This window comes from Epinephelus lanceolatus, chromosome 15 (genome assembly GCF_041903045.1).
Source record: "Epinephelus lanceolatus isolate andai-2023 chromosome 15, ASM4190304v1, whole genome shotgun sequence".
Lineage (NCBI taxonomy): Eukaryota > Metazoa > Chordata > Actinopteri > Perciformes > Serranidae > Epinephelus > Epinephelus lanceolatus.
This window is the reverse complement of record NC_135748.1, coordinates 25,579,730-25,595,185: the sequence shown is the minus strand read 5'-3', so window position 1 is coordinate 25,595,185 and position 15,456 is coordinate 25,579,730. Positions and strand designations below refer to the sequence as shown.

At 42.1% G+C, this 15,456-nt stretch overlaps 1 protein-coding gene across 4 annotated transcripts in view; it reads right to left on the bottom strand.

Annotated features, from left to right (window-relative positions):
* Positions 1-15,456, bottom strand: part of rps6ka1 (ribosomal protein S6 kinase a, polypeptide 1) — a 79,156-nt gene that overhangs the window by 22,929 nt on the left and 40,771 nt on the right. Inside the window, exons 1-2 of one of the 4 annotated variants that reach the window (XM_033643204.2) lie at positions 1,319-1,429; positions 365-418 (exon numbers count right to left, since the gene is read on the bottom strand). The exons of 2 other annotated variants lie outside the window; for them this stretch is intronic. In XM_033643204.2, the coding sequence (XP_033499095.2) occupies positions 365-418; positions 1,319-1,360 (96 nt within the window). In that variant the 5' untranslated portion in view covers positions 1,361-1,429. Of the gene's footprint in view, positions 1-364; positions 419-1,318; positions 1,430-15,456 lie in introns of those variants that run through there. One more of the 4 variants, XM_078175084.1, reaches the window with a different exon arrangement.

Here is a 15,456-nt window from a genome sequence, read left to right as displayed (position 1 = left end):
TAATAGTGTATTCCTGCTTATCCTGTCTCCTAAAACAGCTCTCACCAGTCCTTAAGTGCTCACTTTATTGCTCTGTGCAGTAAATTTCTTCAGCAAAGGAAGAGAATAGGTTGTTAAATACAGCAGCGCATGAGTCAACTTCTCTCTCAGGTCAGCAGACGTACGCTTCACAAACATCTGATTACACTGCAATGCAGCACACACTCAGAAAAGCTTGATTATAGCAATAGTGGGATTGAAGAATAAAGGGGTGTTGAAATGCAGAGATGTTACTGTGAGCAACATGAAGCCTTAATGTGTCTTTGCTTAGTGAAGGAGAAGCTCTGATGTTTTGCTGCTGTGCAGGAGAAGAGTCAGAGCTTACCTGGGCTCTAAGACTGGCAAAGTCCCTCTCTATCCAGGTGATGTGAGACTGGTTCTGGGAGAGGGGGGGGTGGTTGTGTTGGAGGTTAACATGGGTTACAGACAACGCACTTCCATCAAGTAGGTTTCCTCCACATTTACAGAAATATTAAAAGTTTTCTTGCAGGCTCACAAAACACACACTCACAGAGAGGTTTAGAAAAGGGCAGCATGGTGATGGTTGCCACACTAATGACAGGAAACTTCTCTTCCCTCCTAGTTCTCACTTCCTCTTTTCTAGAGCTGATCGCACTCTCTTTCTTCTTGATATTTTAAACATATTTCTGCTCGCAGTTTCCCAGAACAACTGCTGCTCATTTCAAACTCATTTGACTGATCACACACGAATGTGCCAGCAATATATAGAATGTAAATTATCCAGGGATGAGTGAGTGCAGACGCTCGGGACTCATTTGACAGTTTAATGGTGTCATTTTAAACACAGCGCTAGACGGTGTTAAACTGAAATTAATTTACAGCTTTCGGATTTACTACAATGGCCTCAGTGAAGTGTTTCAGTGTTATTGTTTTGAGTATTTAGTGCAAAATGCAAAGGCTGAACACACTGCCTTGAAAATGGACTCCACGTGCAAAATGAAAAGCGTTTAAGTGAGCCAGCACAACTAACCATTTACGAAGTGTTTTAGCGTTAGAGGAGGTGGAAGATAAACACGTCCTCCTGCCTTTCCTCCTGCTTCACAGCTGAGGAGACGGCAGCTTAGCAACACATCCACCTGCACAAAGGAAACCCCTTCCTCTCCTCTCAAAATACAACACCACACATACAGCTGACTGAAGATTTGGGAGGGTCCCTAGATTTTGACACATCTATATCACACCAGCACCACCTACACTCACATTACATTAGCTGGAGGTTAATGAACAACATTTTAAAAAAAAAGAAGTGGCCACTTGCCTCTCGTGTGCGGGTTTTGGTGCGGAATAAGAGCCTCCACATGTCCAGATATTTCCATGTCACTGGTGTCAGTGAGTCTCTGTGACACTCACGGTCTTACAAATACACAGCCTCTGTGTCAGAGTTAGCTCACACTTTCTGTATGCAATACCACAATGACAGATATAATCTGCACACAGGCTCACAAAAATAGGAAGTGAAGTGAAGTTGTAAAAATTAATATGAGCAACAGGTTGTTTTGTTGGGGATAGAGTAGGAAACAGTGACAGAGCTGCGTCAAGTGGCTCTTAGGGAGCGTTTTCTCAGGGATTTTTGCTTTTTTTGAATTCTGAGACAGACAGGAAACAGATGAGAGCAGGGGGATGACATGCAGCAAAGGGCCCGGGCCAAACTCAAACACAGGCTGCTGTAAGGACTCAGCCTTAATGTTACACGCTCTACCCACAGAGCTACCGAGCACTTAAGGAAGCGTTTTCTCAACGGTGGAAAAAAACAGCACAGGAGGAAGATGGGGAAAAGACACAGTCGCAGGAGCAAAGAGCAGTTCCAGACACGTCTACTAACCTACTTTGCACACTTTGATGTGAAGTTGAACAAAACAGAGATTCACTTTGCATAATAAGGCACTCTATATGATTACACAAGCTTCTGTTGGCAACGATAGGAGCTCCCAGAGAAGGAGAGGAAATTGATTTGAATGCTAATGCATGCTTGTCAGGAATCTGAGAGATTTTTGAGAAAAGGGCAGTTTGCATTTCCTTAGGAGTCTCATCTGGCTAAACTAAATGCGCTGGCTGTAATTAGAGTCGGCACTTGCACCTTAAGTAACTTGTGTCTCTCTCTGACAGCAGGGAAGCAGATGTATGTGGTGTAATAGTCTCTGATAAACACAAGGGGCCAGTGCCGGGCTACAGCCAGGCCAGCGCTCCAAAGAAGAGTGCCATGACAAAGGAGCTGTAGCCAAGTAAGGGCATGTTCACATTGTGAGCTCATGCCTCCTCCAAATCTCACTGTTGGGTCTGACATTAATTACAAGCAAGGGAGGCAAAAAGTGGGGCCCAGGGGGAGCATATGGGAGGTGACAGAGACCGGATTGCTGTTACAAACGGTCCAAGCACAGCAGCAAAGGTCACACAGGTTTAAGCAACAGTCAGCGCTTGTCAAAGTGTTTTGGAGCCCTAACCTGCTTTGTATGACAATAAAGGTTCGAAAAGGGACGCATAAAATAAAAAAAAAGAGGACTGGATGTGGTAAAACAGAAGAAAAAAAACAGACGAAATGAGAGAAAGCATTGTCATCATGGCGTGAACAGTAGCGAAAAAGATCATTTAGACAGCGAGCGAGCTGAAAAACACAAGACAATTACAGTATTCGTCTCACTGGAGCCTCTCCTCTTTCCAGGAAGAGGGAACAGCAGCAGCACCTGCACGTTCTCAAATCTAAGACAGCTCTGACTGTTGGAACGGAGAGGAGGAGAAAAAATGAAAAAGTCCAGAGTGGGAGACAGCAGAAACGACTAGTGTACATGGAGGGAGACAGAGCAGTCTAAACATCCATCCAACCGACCGTGGTTCAGTCTCATTACTATGAAAACAAATATCCTACACTAGACTCTGTCTGCCTGAGTGCACACACACAGACACACAGACACACACAGAGGGAGCAACACACTGTATAGGTACACTGCAGCATTACCTTGACTATGACTAAGATTTTGTGATTACATAATTAGAACTGAGACTCTTGAAAATACTGTAGGCAGTATATCAAAAATAAATCCACTATGAGAAAATGCATGATATTTTTACAGCTTTCTAATCACCTTGTCCAGTAGCTTTATTAATGATTGATACATTTAATATACATTTATAATCAACACTCTGACTGGAGGTTACTGGCAGATCTGAATCAGCGTCCCATCTGAGATCGCCTCTACTACCCTCAGACCAGACCTTGTGCCTTGGTCCTCCTCGCTGTGCCTCATCTACATCACTGAGCTCACTGTGCTCTGGGAGGATGCTGTGGAGGAGGCCTATGATCGCAAGAGCCTTAAGTACGATGAGCTGGCAGCCAATACTGAGCAACACCTGGAAAGCGAAGGTTTGCCCAGTAGAAGCAGGCTGCAGAGGCTTCGTAGGCAAGCCCAGTGTCAGGCCATCAAAGCCCTCTCTGGCGCAGCTGAACAGGCAAGCCGGTGGCTATGGATCAAGAGGAAAGACACCACTTGGGCGCTGAAATACCGCCAACAACAGCAGGGTTCAAGAGAGTAAAAGCAGAGGGGGGCACACCTGGGATCCTGGCCAGGTGGTGCCGATGAGGCCTCTGGAGGTGTCGTGGGCCTATCATCGAAAAACCAGTGAAAGAGGGTACCAACCTGATGACCCCAGTGAAGCTTTTACCCCCCCTATGCCCCCACCTCCTACCCCAGGATGGCTCCAACTTTCACGAACAATCACAGGTATGTGCAACAACAATCGACCAGTTAAACTCCACCTCGATTTAACATAAGTTCTCCTTTTAGTTTCTTTTCTCTTCCCTCATCAAAATGCAGGAGTAAGGGGAGGTAGAGTGGCTGTCCACAGATGCACAGACGTCTCTCCTTGGCTCTGATTCCCTGTGCTCTGTCTTTCTTTCTTCTTTCTACCTATGTTCTTTCCTACTTCTTTATCCATCTAACCTTAACCCTTTGAGTGGGAGTAAAAGTGCTGTCTGGGGATTTCAGAATGGGAGCCATAGTCTCAAGTATGTGCATCAAGGGATTGTAAGATCTAGTCCTAAATTTAACTGCTTCCCAACCAAACAGCACATCCACTAAGGGTAAATATCCAATGTAATAACAACATGAACACGACACAGGCAGGCTTTGCAGGTTAATATTTGACAAAGACAACGTAAATGAAAATGAAGGCTGTATAAATATTCTCTCATTTCATCTATTTTAGATAGGTTCAGACAGTTGCTTCACTGTGTTCAGACTAAGAGATATTAAAACCTGCGTAGGTCCTACTTTTTTTTCACACAGAAAATAAATCAGGGATTAAGAGGGGAGCTGATAAAGAATCAGACCAATAAGCAGAACTGATAATGGCATTGGTATCAATTAAATCGTATTAATTCCCATCCCCAGTCAGATTAGTTGCAGTCAAATTTTCTGCCAATCAACTGATTCATTGTTGGATTTATCTTTATAGAGAAACAAATGCATGAGGCACGTATGTCCACAGCTCTGCCGGTTTCCTGTAGACCCTTTTACTGCTAGTACACAGTATGACTTTTTTTGGTAGGCGGGGTTTAGCTGGAGGCAAAACAGTTCACTACAGACATTAGCTAGCTAGTTCTTTTGGCTAGTTTTAGACAATGGAGGAAGATGATGCGAGAAGTGCTTTCAGAAATACTCATTCCGAGTGCCGGAGTGCACTCTGGCACAAAACTGACTGCAGAGCATCAGACTGAATTTACGAACGCACCATGTCAGGTCACTGACTCTCCAGGACCGCAAGTGTTGAATAAGTAAACATTGACCAACGGGACCAGACTGGCCGACCCATACGCTCTCACTCAGTGGATGGATGATGTCACAGAAAGCTTTGTTGTTGACTACTATACCAGTCTTACAAAGGAGGACGACACTTGAACGGTTTCCTCTGGTTTGTTTTGCTATCAAAGCTAACGCTAACTAATGCGCTAAAAAGTTAGCGTTATGGAGAAATCCAATATTCCTCTTTTTTCCCTAACCCACTAAAAGGTGTGTGCTGCACATGAGCGCATTTTTGCATTTAACCATAGTTCTTTGTTGTTGTTGACGGGCAGTGGCGGCTGGTAAGTGACTCCTTCTATTCTGGCTCCCAATAACACAACATGATGACATATTAAGACTCATATGTAGCCTACAGCCCTGTGGTGGAGAGTCATGTTTTGCCTCCAGCTAATGAAATGACGTTATTGTGACGTCGGCCCTAAAAGGGTCTACACATACGTACTGAAATGGGAGCTTCTAGTTCAGAGTTTCTATGCATGACTGTCCAAACAGTTGTGTCTTTGAATCTCTCTCTCTTTTTGTCTCCATCCTTTTTCACCTTTCATCATCTCTGAAGCAGGTACCAAAAAGGGCAGCTAATTTTGGAGGAAAGGGCTGACTCATTCATTCAGCTAGTTCTGTCCCATTTATTATCTTTTTTTCCTGGCTGTTCCTGTGACACACCTTCTTTCCACTTCACCCAACAGCTCCAACAATCTGTCCACCTTCATTCTGTCCTTTCCCCTGTCCAATTCATTCTCTCAATTATGTTGTTTGCCCTCTAGCCACACCTGCTGTGACAGCCATGACTGAAGGGCTGGTACACAAAAGGGGAGAGGTGAGATGGAGGGAAGGGAGGAAGGAAGGAATGGGAGAGGCTTTGCTGCAGTTGGACATTCCCCCGGTCCCAGTGCAATCCTCAGACATCCCATCATGGTGCTTTAATACTAGCTTAGCCTGGGGCAGGCAGGCTGAGAACAGATTTAAAGAACGTCATAAAAAACCGATGGGAAAAAAAAGTTCAGGTTGAGGCTGGCTAAGAACAAAGAACTAGCAGCCAGGCAAAGACTATATTCTTAATCCCTCACTACTTAACATGATTATCTCTGACTTTGCCGGTTCGGTTGCGGTTATCCTCGAGAGATGAGAGACAAGAGCTTCATCTACAGTACATTATTTCTACATAGCAGAATGAGAAACAGATTGTGTATGCGTGTCAGAAGTATGAGCAATACTTGACATTCATGACATGAGACGATGACTGTCTTTTTTCTGGAATCAGTGCTGTCTTTAGCGCATTACGTCATAACAACCAAAACAAAGATTTGTAGATGTAGGAAAGAAGGAATAATGAAAAGGTCATTGGGTTTGGTGAGTGGTGTCTGACTTGTCACAGGCTGTGTGTCACTGTGAGCTAACATGTTTTGATCCTTGACCTCGTGGCGAAGGGCACCACTGAGGTTAATACCCATCCTTTTTAGGACCATCTGCCCACCTGCTCATCCAATTACACCATGGCATCCAGACCCAACTAGGGGTAGATCTGACTGAGAGACTCAGGATACCACTGTGGTAGCAACTTCTCAATAACAAGGTAGCCACGCCCTAAGGCATACCCTGCTTTATCTTCTGTTTTACTTTGAAGGGGAACATAATTTACGAAAGAAACCACATGCTATATTGAAGAAGACTTTAAACTAGAGAACGTTAACTAATTAGGAAACTGTTTCCTGAGGTAATAAATCAAATGAGAAGTAGGGTCATTTTCTCATCTACTTACACACAATTGGACTTCTTTTCGCAACTAGTAGTCGTCCCCTGCTGGCCATTCAAAAGCACCTCCACATTGGCTTCAATTTTGAGACCAGGATATAACCCCTTGATTCACACACACTATAACACCCAAGAAAGTGTACAAACCTCGGATGTCTTGATCCATTTTTATTGGCTCCGATCCAAATCTGTGTTATTTAATATTGCATATGCGGATATGGAGGCCTGATCTTATTATACAGCTAAACAGTGTACACTTGAGGTACATTAAAAGTTATTAAAAATCAATCCAACTGAATAGCTCTGTAACGCATAAAAAAAGCCCTGTTCCTTAATGTTTTTGTTTTTTTTAATTCTTTATTTTGTGTTTCATTATTAATATTATTTACAAAATAATAAAGTGTAAAATACAAAATGCACTCTATAATTTTTTTTGGCCTTGTCACTGTTTTGAGGAATTTCTTTGGTGCAGCCTTTATGGAGGATAGAAGCTACCAACAAAAAATAAATAAATAAATAAATATATGAATAAATAAGTTAATAAATAAATTGATAAATGAATTAATATGCAATTAAATGCACGAAAATAATATTAAAAACAAATCTCGGTATTAATGAATGAATTAATAAAGAGAAGTCATTAATTCAAGGTCCACACAGTTTAAGAGAAAATTAATAAAGGTGACACAACCTGACATTTGTTTTAATTTTCTACCTTACACATTTACCTCTGTATTGATTTCCCTATTTATTTACTTTCCTATTTAGTTTTCCTTTTTAATTTCATTTGAATTCATTTTTAATTTAATTTCAATGTATTTTTGAATGTATTATTCAGTTTTAATGTTGTATTTATTTCTGTATTTATTTATTTATTTATTTTTATTTCCCTAAACTTATATTTCTGTGTTATTGTCTTTATTTCTTTAGGAACAACCAGATTTGTAATCAAAAACAATTTAAAAACCATAAAGCTACAACTAAACTGACCCAACCTCATAATGCACTGCACCAAACTGCAACACTTTATTGTAATGCCGTCTCCTGTGGAACAGATGCTAGTTCTATATCACATGCCATAGACAAGTTAAGGGAGGATGTTATAGGATTAGCACAGATGCTAGAGGAAATCCTGCATTTGCATCTGTACTATTAATATCACCAGCAAGGGTAGCAGTAAGATGATAGGCAGTTCAGCGCTCGGCCAGTTGACATGAGGCTGTAATGGCCTTGTGTAATATCCACAGTGGCAGCGATGGTCAATAAATAAATAAAAGAGGGACAGAAATGGCAGCGGGGAGTAAGAAAAAATAAAAGAGAGGGAGAGAGAGATCCATGGGAGAGATAGATGAGGCAGAGGAAGAGAAGAAAGAGTGGGTGCTCGTAATATAAACAATGAGGTCATCGGAGTTAAAGCTGGCTGACTGCAGTGGAAATGTGCAGCACTCTACATCGCCATGTATAGAATACAGAGCAACAATCTGCATATTGCACACACACACACACACACACACGCACATGCACAAGGAGTACAACCCGCAAACACACAAACAATAACATGGCGTGAGCAATTATCTCCCGTCACCCGTCTCTAATTTCTCTGTCATCACGTAACCATTCCCGTTCTCATAGTTCAAACTCCTCGCAGAGACCAGAGTAGTCTGAAATAGCAGCTTCATATTTCAGTCAATACTTCCTGCTTCCTCCCTCTCGTGGTTCTCCTCTTTCCTTAAATATCAACCCAGCCACTTGCCAAAAACACACTCAAAACACACATGGGCATAAACGAAAACATTGCTGTGGGCATCCTTCATGAACCTGTCTTAAACACTATTCATAACCTTGTGTCTTGCTCCAAACACATCCGACTATCAGTCATGGCGATATATGGGCTCCATTGCCTTCAACACTTGAGATTAAATAAATCTGTGGGAAATATTTAACCAGCTGGGCTCTGCCACCCTGACAGCCTCGCCTTTATCTTCTGCGCTGAGGCCAGATAGGTGGCAACTAAGCCTTCCTGTTTGTAACACTTCACTATAATTTATACCATGACAAGCCAGAATATCACTGTATATTCTGGGCATAGGCTGAGCTGTCTGTGTTTTTACTGCATGCTCTCCAATGTTCTCTCTCTTTTTTGGTCTCCACCAACTCCCAAGGGAAATATCCATCTCTTTAGCTGCTAAATGCACCATCATGTTCAGCAGATAGTTGTCAACTTTTTCTGTCTGATGACTGGTGTTAGGTATGTAATACAAACAGGGTGTATCAAAGCTTGTTATCTGAAAACAGCTGCCTGCTGTGGCTGGATTAAGTTGATGAGACCGCTGAGAATAAATCAAAACAGTCAAGTTGTGGGCTGTCAAATCACAACAATGAGCCGAGAGAAGCTAGAGAGATTTTGTGTGAGTCAGGCTGCAGTAATTGAGCATAGAGTTAGTTCAGACAGGACATGTTGTCAAGCTCAGCTCACATTCCAGCTACATCAGCTGATCTGAAACAGCCCAATCAGCTGATGGCGATCACAGGATTCCTTTTTATGCAACCAATTGGCAAATCTCATTCAGGGTGCCCTATTTAAACTGCTCTGGCCTGCCTACTGTTGCTGCTTCCTCTGCAAGCCGCTTTGCAACCCGCCTCCACCCCAGCTCCTCCTTTTCATGCTGTTTCTGACTTATCAGTGTCATTTCTGTTTGTCATTGATGCTTCTCTGTTCTGTTCAGTTTCCATGTAGGCGCATGGAAGGGCAGGGAGGTTTGCTCTCTCTCTGTCTCAGGCTTTCCTCGTTTGCACATGGAAGGGCAGAGAAGTGTGCTCTCTCCGTCTGAGGCTTTCCACGTAAGCGCATGGAAGGGCAGAGAGGTGTGCTCTCTCCACCTTAGGCTTTCCACGTAGGCACGTGGAAAAGGCTTTCTATGTGGGCCTAGGAAAGGAAGAGAGGCCCCAGAACAGAGCCATACCACCAAATATAATGCTGCAAATGGACATGAAGTTTTCTTTTCTTCCTGGCTAAAGTGTTCCTGGCCGAAGTAATTGTCCATATATGCGGGTAGTGGGGTGGATGCAGTATTGCATGTCACATCTTGGCTTGGAAGCAGCTTTTGAAAGTCAGACCCATGCAGGACTATGGAGTAGGGTGAGGTCACAGTGGATTCATCTTTTGGTTGACTAATTATGTTACACAGTCATCTGACCCATTTTATTAGTGCTGAGGGATATGAAAGAAATCAAATTTCACTATATGTTTTTAAATAAAAATACCTCGATATCAATATTGTGATGATATTGTAGTGTTGACTATCACAACATTTTTGCAGTATAACATAGTAACATAAATTTATTTAATGACTAAGTGAGTAAAACAAATAAGAGAATAGATAGAGCCAAGACATAATCTAGTCTCATATAATAATACTGATATAATATCATTATATTGCCCAGCCCTAATTGCTATATAAATGATTTGTGAGGCTAGTATTAAAAAATAAGATTTTCTTCTTAATGTAATAAAATGCAGAAGGACAAACGAAGCTCACTGTTGCTGCTAAATTGTGTTTAGAATTAAAAGAGTGAATGAAGATGAGTCGTCTACTTGCCAGAGCTGCTGGAAATATGACATATGGGGCCAGTGCAGACAGCAGCTACAAGCATTTGGCTGGTTAAAACTTGGAGCCCTGCCTTTGACCATGTCAGACTATGTTAAATCAGTGCGAATAAAATTCATCCTGAAGCCCAGGAGGAGTGTATTCATTGTAGGAATTGACATCGAGGTGTGAGTGTTACACTGAGATGATAAAATATTAATGTCTTCATCTAGAGGGGGGAATAAACAGATCAGGGTTTTATCAACTCATTTGTTAATAAATTAACTATGAAATATGTTGAGGTTTGCATTTCCTGGATTGCATATGACACTGTTGCCATGGCGACAGAGGTCAAAGGTTACATGCTCCTTGGGGCAACACCTAAAACTGCTGAGAAAGACAAACAGATAAGAGACAGGGAGAGGAAAAAACAAAGCAGAACACACAAATGCAGGAACCTGAAAAGACAAATAAACCATAAAAAATTCAGCAAAGGTTTTTATTAAACTGAGAGCGAAGAGGAAAGAGCAGAGCAGCGATAATAAACACCATCAGCATCCATATTAATGAGAACTATAAAGGAGAGGAAGTGGTCGGAACATTGTCCTTAATCGACCCTGAGAGGGAGAAGCGTGAAACTATGGCAACTGTGTCTGTCTCCATCTCCCAGCATCCTCTTTGTAAGACAAGAGCTGGTACGAGAAGCAAGGCCACACACACACACACACACACACGCACACGCTGGAAACATTTTTTGGATGATGCTTCCAGGTAACATTTGCCAGCCTCCATCTTCACAAAAAGAGCACTTCTGTGCCTTCGTACTCGGCTTCAATGTGCAATTTGATGCCAGAATCCTCTCCAAACTGTCCATGCTGCGTGAGAATGAAGTCATCCAAGTAATATGTTACGATGGCCTTTAAAGGTTAGCGATGTAGCTTGTGACTCTAATATCAGAGACCTTTCTGAGTACACATACTTATCTATAACACCATGCACACACACAGTGGATGATGAACAGGGCTGACTCTCTGTCAGAGTAGTCCTCACTACTGTACTAGTGTCTGTGTGTCTGTGTGTGTGTGTGTGTGTGTGTGTGTGTGTGTGTGAGACAGGGAGTGTATGTCTGTGTATATATGCATTTAAAGCCAAACTGATATGAATGGAAAGACTGCTGAGGGCTTTTAACATGTGAGAGTTTTGTATGTGTGTTTGTGCTCTTGTGGATACATGCCTTATCATAAACCTTTTTCTTCCTGGCGGCACAAGTCGCAATCAGGGCTTAGCGATGGCAAGGACACAGTAACCATGACAACTAGGCCCATAGCAGCCATGAATGGATGGAGGAGGGGCTGAAGTGAAAAGACGGATGGAACATAAGTCTGAAGGGCATCTGGTTCAAGTCTAGTAGGTTTTTAGTCTGTTCTGGGATGATGAAACCCACTGATATTTGGACTTGACACACTCAGTGCGCACGTACACACACACACACACACACACACACACACACACACAGTACTGATGGATTCATTCACAAAAACTGTCTTTGGTTGTGTCCTGTGAGTTTTTCATTCATATATCCATGTCTGTCTGGCCTAACGCACTCTTACACACATTATATGGCACTGTGGAAACAAGAATTACTGGTTTCACACCTGATAGGTCTTATTTATGTAATTCTGACCATCAATCCTACTAGTGCGAGGATATTATGCTCAGAGTTACGTGCCCAGATCTGAGAAGTTCCTAAACTAATACTGAATTTTTGAGCCTGTTATCGGTATTTGAGTTAGGGCTGGGCAATATTGGTATATGAAACTAGACATCGTCTTAGTTTTTGGATATTGCAATGTTGTAAGTGCCGTCTTTTCCTGGTTTTAAAGGCTCCACAAAATCAGCACAATATCTATATCGAGGTATTTAATGAAAAATATTATGATACTGGATTTTCTTTACATCACCTAGCCCTAATTTTGAATGTTAAAACAAAATATCTGATGACAATATATTGTAAAATATTCTTCTTTTTTGTTTTTTTAAATTAACATAAGCACATGACGGCACGGTGGTGCAGTGGTTAGCATTGTCGCCTCACAAGAGGATCACTGGTTCGAACCTGGGGTAGGGGGTTCAAACATGTTCTACCTGTGTCAGCATGGGTTTTCTCCGGGTACTCCGGCTTCCTCCCACAGTCCAAAGACATGCAGGTTAATTGGTGACTCTAAATTGTCCGTAGGTGTGAATGTGAGTGTGAATGGTTGTCTGTCTCTATGTGTCAGCCCTGTGATAGTCTGGTGACCTGCCCAGGGTGTACCCCGCCTCCCGCCCTATGTTAGCTGGGATAGGCTCTAGCCCCCCCGCGGTGCCTAACAGGATGAGCAGTTACAGCAAATGAATTAATGAATAAATAACATAAGCTCATAACATGCATAATCTCTTTCGATAAGGATCTTCAATTATTCATTTTTTTAAATACCTGTGACCCAGATACATGCTGATACATGCTGAGTGGGACACGGAAAAACAAACTTCTCAGTGCTCTTTGGTAGGGCTGCAACGAACTGTTATTAGTTGTTTGATCTTTTAAATGTCAGAAACTAATGAAAAATGTCTATCAGTGTTTCCCAAAGCTCAAGATAACCTCATTAAATGTATTGTTTTGTCCACAACCCCAAGATATTCAGTTTACTACACAGAGGAGTGAAGAAACCAGAAAATATTCACATTTAAAAAGCTGGAATCAGAGAGTTCTGACTGTCTTTGACTCTCAAAAAAGAACTCAAACCAATTACTAGATTGTCACATTAGCTGGTAATTATTCAGTAGTTGACAACTAATCAATGATCCATTACTCATGCAGCTCTACTCTGTGGAGAGTCTGCTCTTTAAATAGTACTTAAAGCTGTCGCCATGTCTAAACATGCTTACATCAGGTTGGGCTCCAGGGAATATGGCAACAATGCTAAAAGTCTACAGAAGAACACTCACGAGTGAACAATCATGCAGGTTTGGAAGAAATCCTCAGCTTAGCCAAACTTTTTCATCTTGGTGAATAAAAGCTGAATGATAATATACAACTTTACGAACTATTTGTGCTGCATCTTCGCTCACCAGTTCCTATCATGGCCTCAAAAACAGGAAACCAATTTTTAACTCAAGTAGGTCATCAGTACATAGTGACATTGAGGTTTTCTTTGGAGGAAGTAGGGGATGTAAAACCACATCAGTCTTTACTGTATCTTACTATATAATAATGAAAACTCTGTCTGTGTGTATGTGGGTGTGTCTGTGTGTCTGTTCCACGTTTTTCTCCTCACTGACTTGGTCAATCCATGTGAAATTTGGCACAGTGGTAGAGGGTCATGGGAGGATGCGAATGAAGCAATATTACATCAATTGGCCAAAGGGGGGCGCTATAGCAACCGACTGAAATTGCAAACTTTGAATGGGCATATCTCATGCCCCGTATGTCGTAGAGACATGAAACTGAACAAACATGAACAAATTTGTGACAAGAACCCATAACTTCCGTTTATATAGATTTTCCACCATTTTGAATTTTTTGATAAACAGTTCAAATCGATCTCTTCCTAGGAAGTTTGACCAATCTGCACAAAACTCGGTGAACATAATCTAGGGACCAATATCTAAAGTTCCCTCCTGGCAAAGTTGGCAAACTTACTAAAACTGAGCTTCTATAAGGCAATGAATATTGTGGAGGGCGTGGCTCATCACATAAAGGTGTATAACATCTCAAGGGTTTCACCGATCACCACGCAACTTTGTAGGCATATGACCACACATAATCTAAGGGGACCCCTCCATTATTGACCCCATCAAACAAAATGGGGGCGCTAGAGAGCTAATTTCTTATCTAGGCCTAACTGTGAGTTACAGTGTGGGGGAGCCAAATCGATTTTTACTAAACTTAGTAGATATATAGAACAGGATGCCTCAAGGTGACTGGAGAAATTTAACTCTAACTGGCAACTGGGTGGCGCTATAACAACAGAAAAATGCTTAAAAATGGCTAAAATGCGACCGATCGTTGTGGCTCCCCCTGTGGCCCAATGTTTTGGGTTTTTCTTTCTAATTTTTGGTATGACATGGTATAGTATGCTGTACATAATCACGGAAACTGTGTCAGTGTGTCATTCTGTCAGTCAGTCATTCAGTCTGTCCCATGTTTTTCAAAAACTCTGTCTGAATACATTGCCCTTCTTAATGGGTTCAGTTGACTATTTAATCTGCAATTTCCTATGACCTGTATCCCAAACACACACCATGTGAAACTGTACATGGGCAACTGTGCACTCATCCAAATATGAGCGTCCAGGCTACAAAAACAGTGTCAATATAAAAACAGTCTTTGAAGCCAAAGTGGGGAACCCCTGATTAAGATGAATTCATTTATCAGTTGGCTTTTGTACAACCTGTGTCTCACGGCCATGTTGGACTTGGTATCGAGATCTTCAGCCACGACTTTGGGGAGTCCACTCCTTTTATAACCAATAACAAATGTGGCCCAAAATTCCCCAAAACATCACTTGAGTAAACCTGAGTCTTCCTTTAATGATTGCTTTTGGCAAAATTAATCCTTTGAGATGGTCTGAAAGACTCTTCGGAGAGAGATAAAAGATTACTTAACAGCATCCCATGAAAACAGAGAGCAGCGAGGTGAACTATACAGCTGATGGGCAAAGGAAGGGAGTAGCAGAGGTTACATTGTGTACAATAGAATCCAAAGATTTAGAGCCCCCTTCTAGCACAGAGGCAGGCTGGGTAATTGGGCTGTAAACCATCTCCTGGGCTCCGTGTGTGTGTTTGTGTGTGGGGGTGTGTATGTGTCAACCAGCACACCAAGCCACCTAAACTGCTGCTGCCATTAACATCAGTTTCTGTTGATGATAAACTCAGATAAGAGGACATCCTCCTGACCGGCGCTTTAATCAAACGCTATAGCAACCCTCCCAACACACACACACACACACACACACACACACACACACACACACTACATACTGCATAGAAACATCATTAATCACCGATACACTTTCTCCATGCACACACACACGCACACACACACTAAAATGCACACACACCACACACCCCTCCTGGGCCTGCAGAGGCAATCATAACAAGGACTGTTAGCGACTGCGAAGAATAAGAAGCCATTTTAATTTGCGTTAAAACCTTCTGGAGAGGCTCAATTAACTTGCCGCGTAAACACAACTCTCTGAGTCACACTTGATAAAATGTGA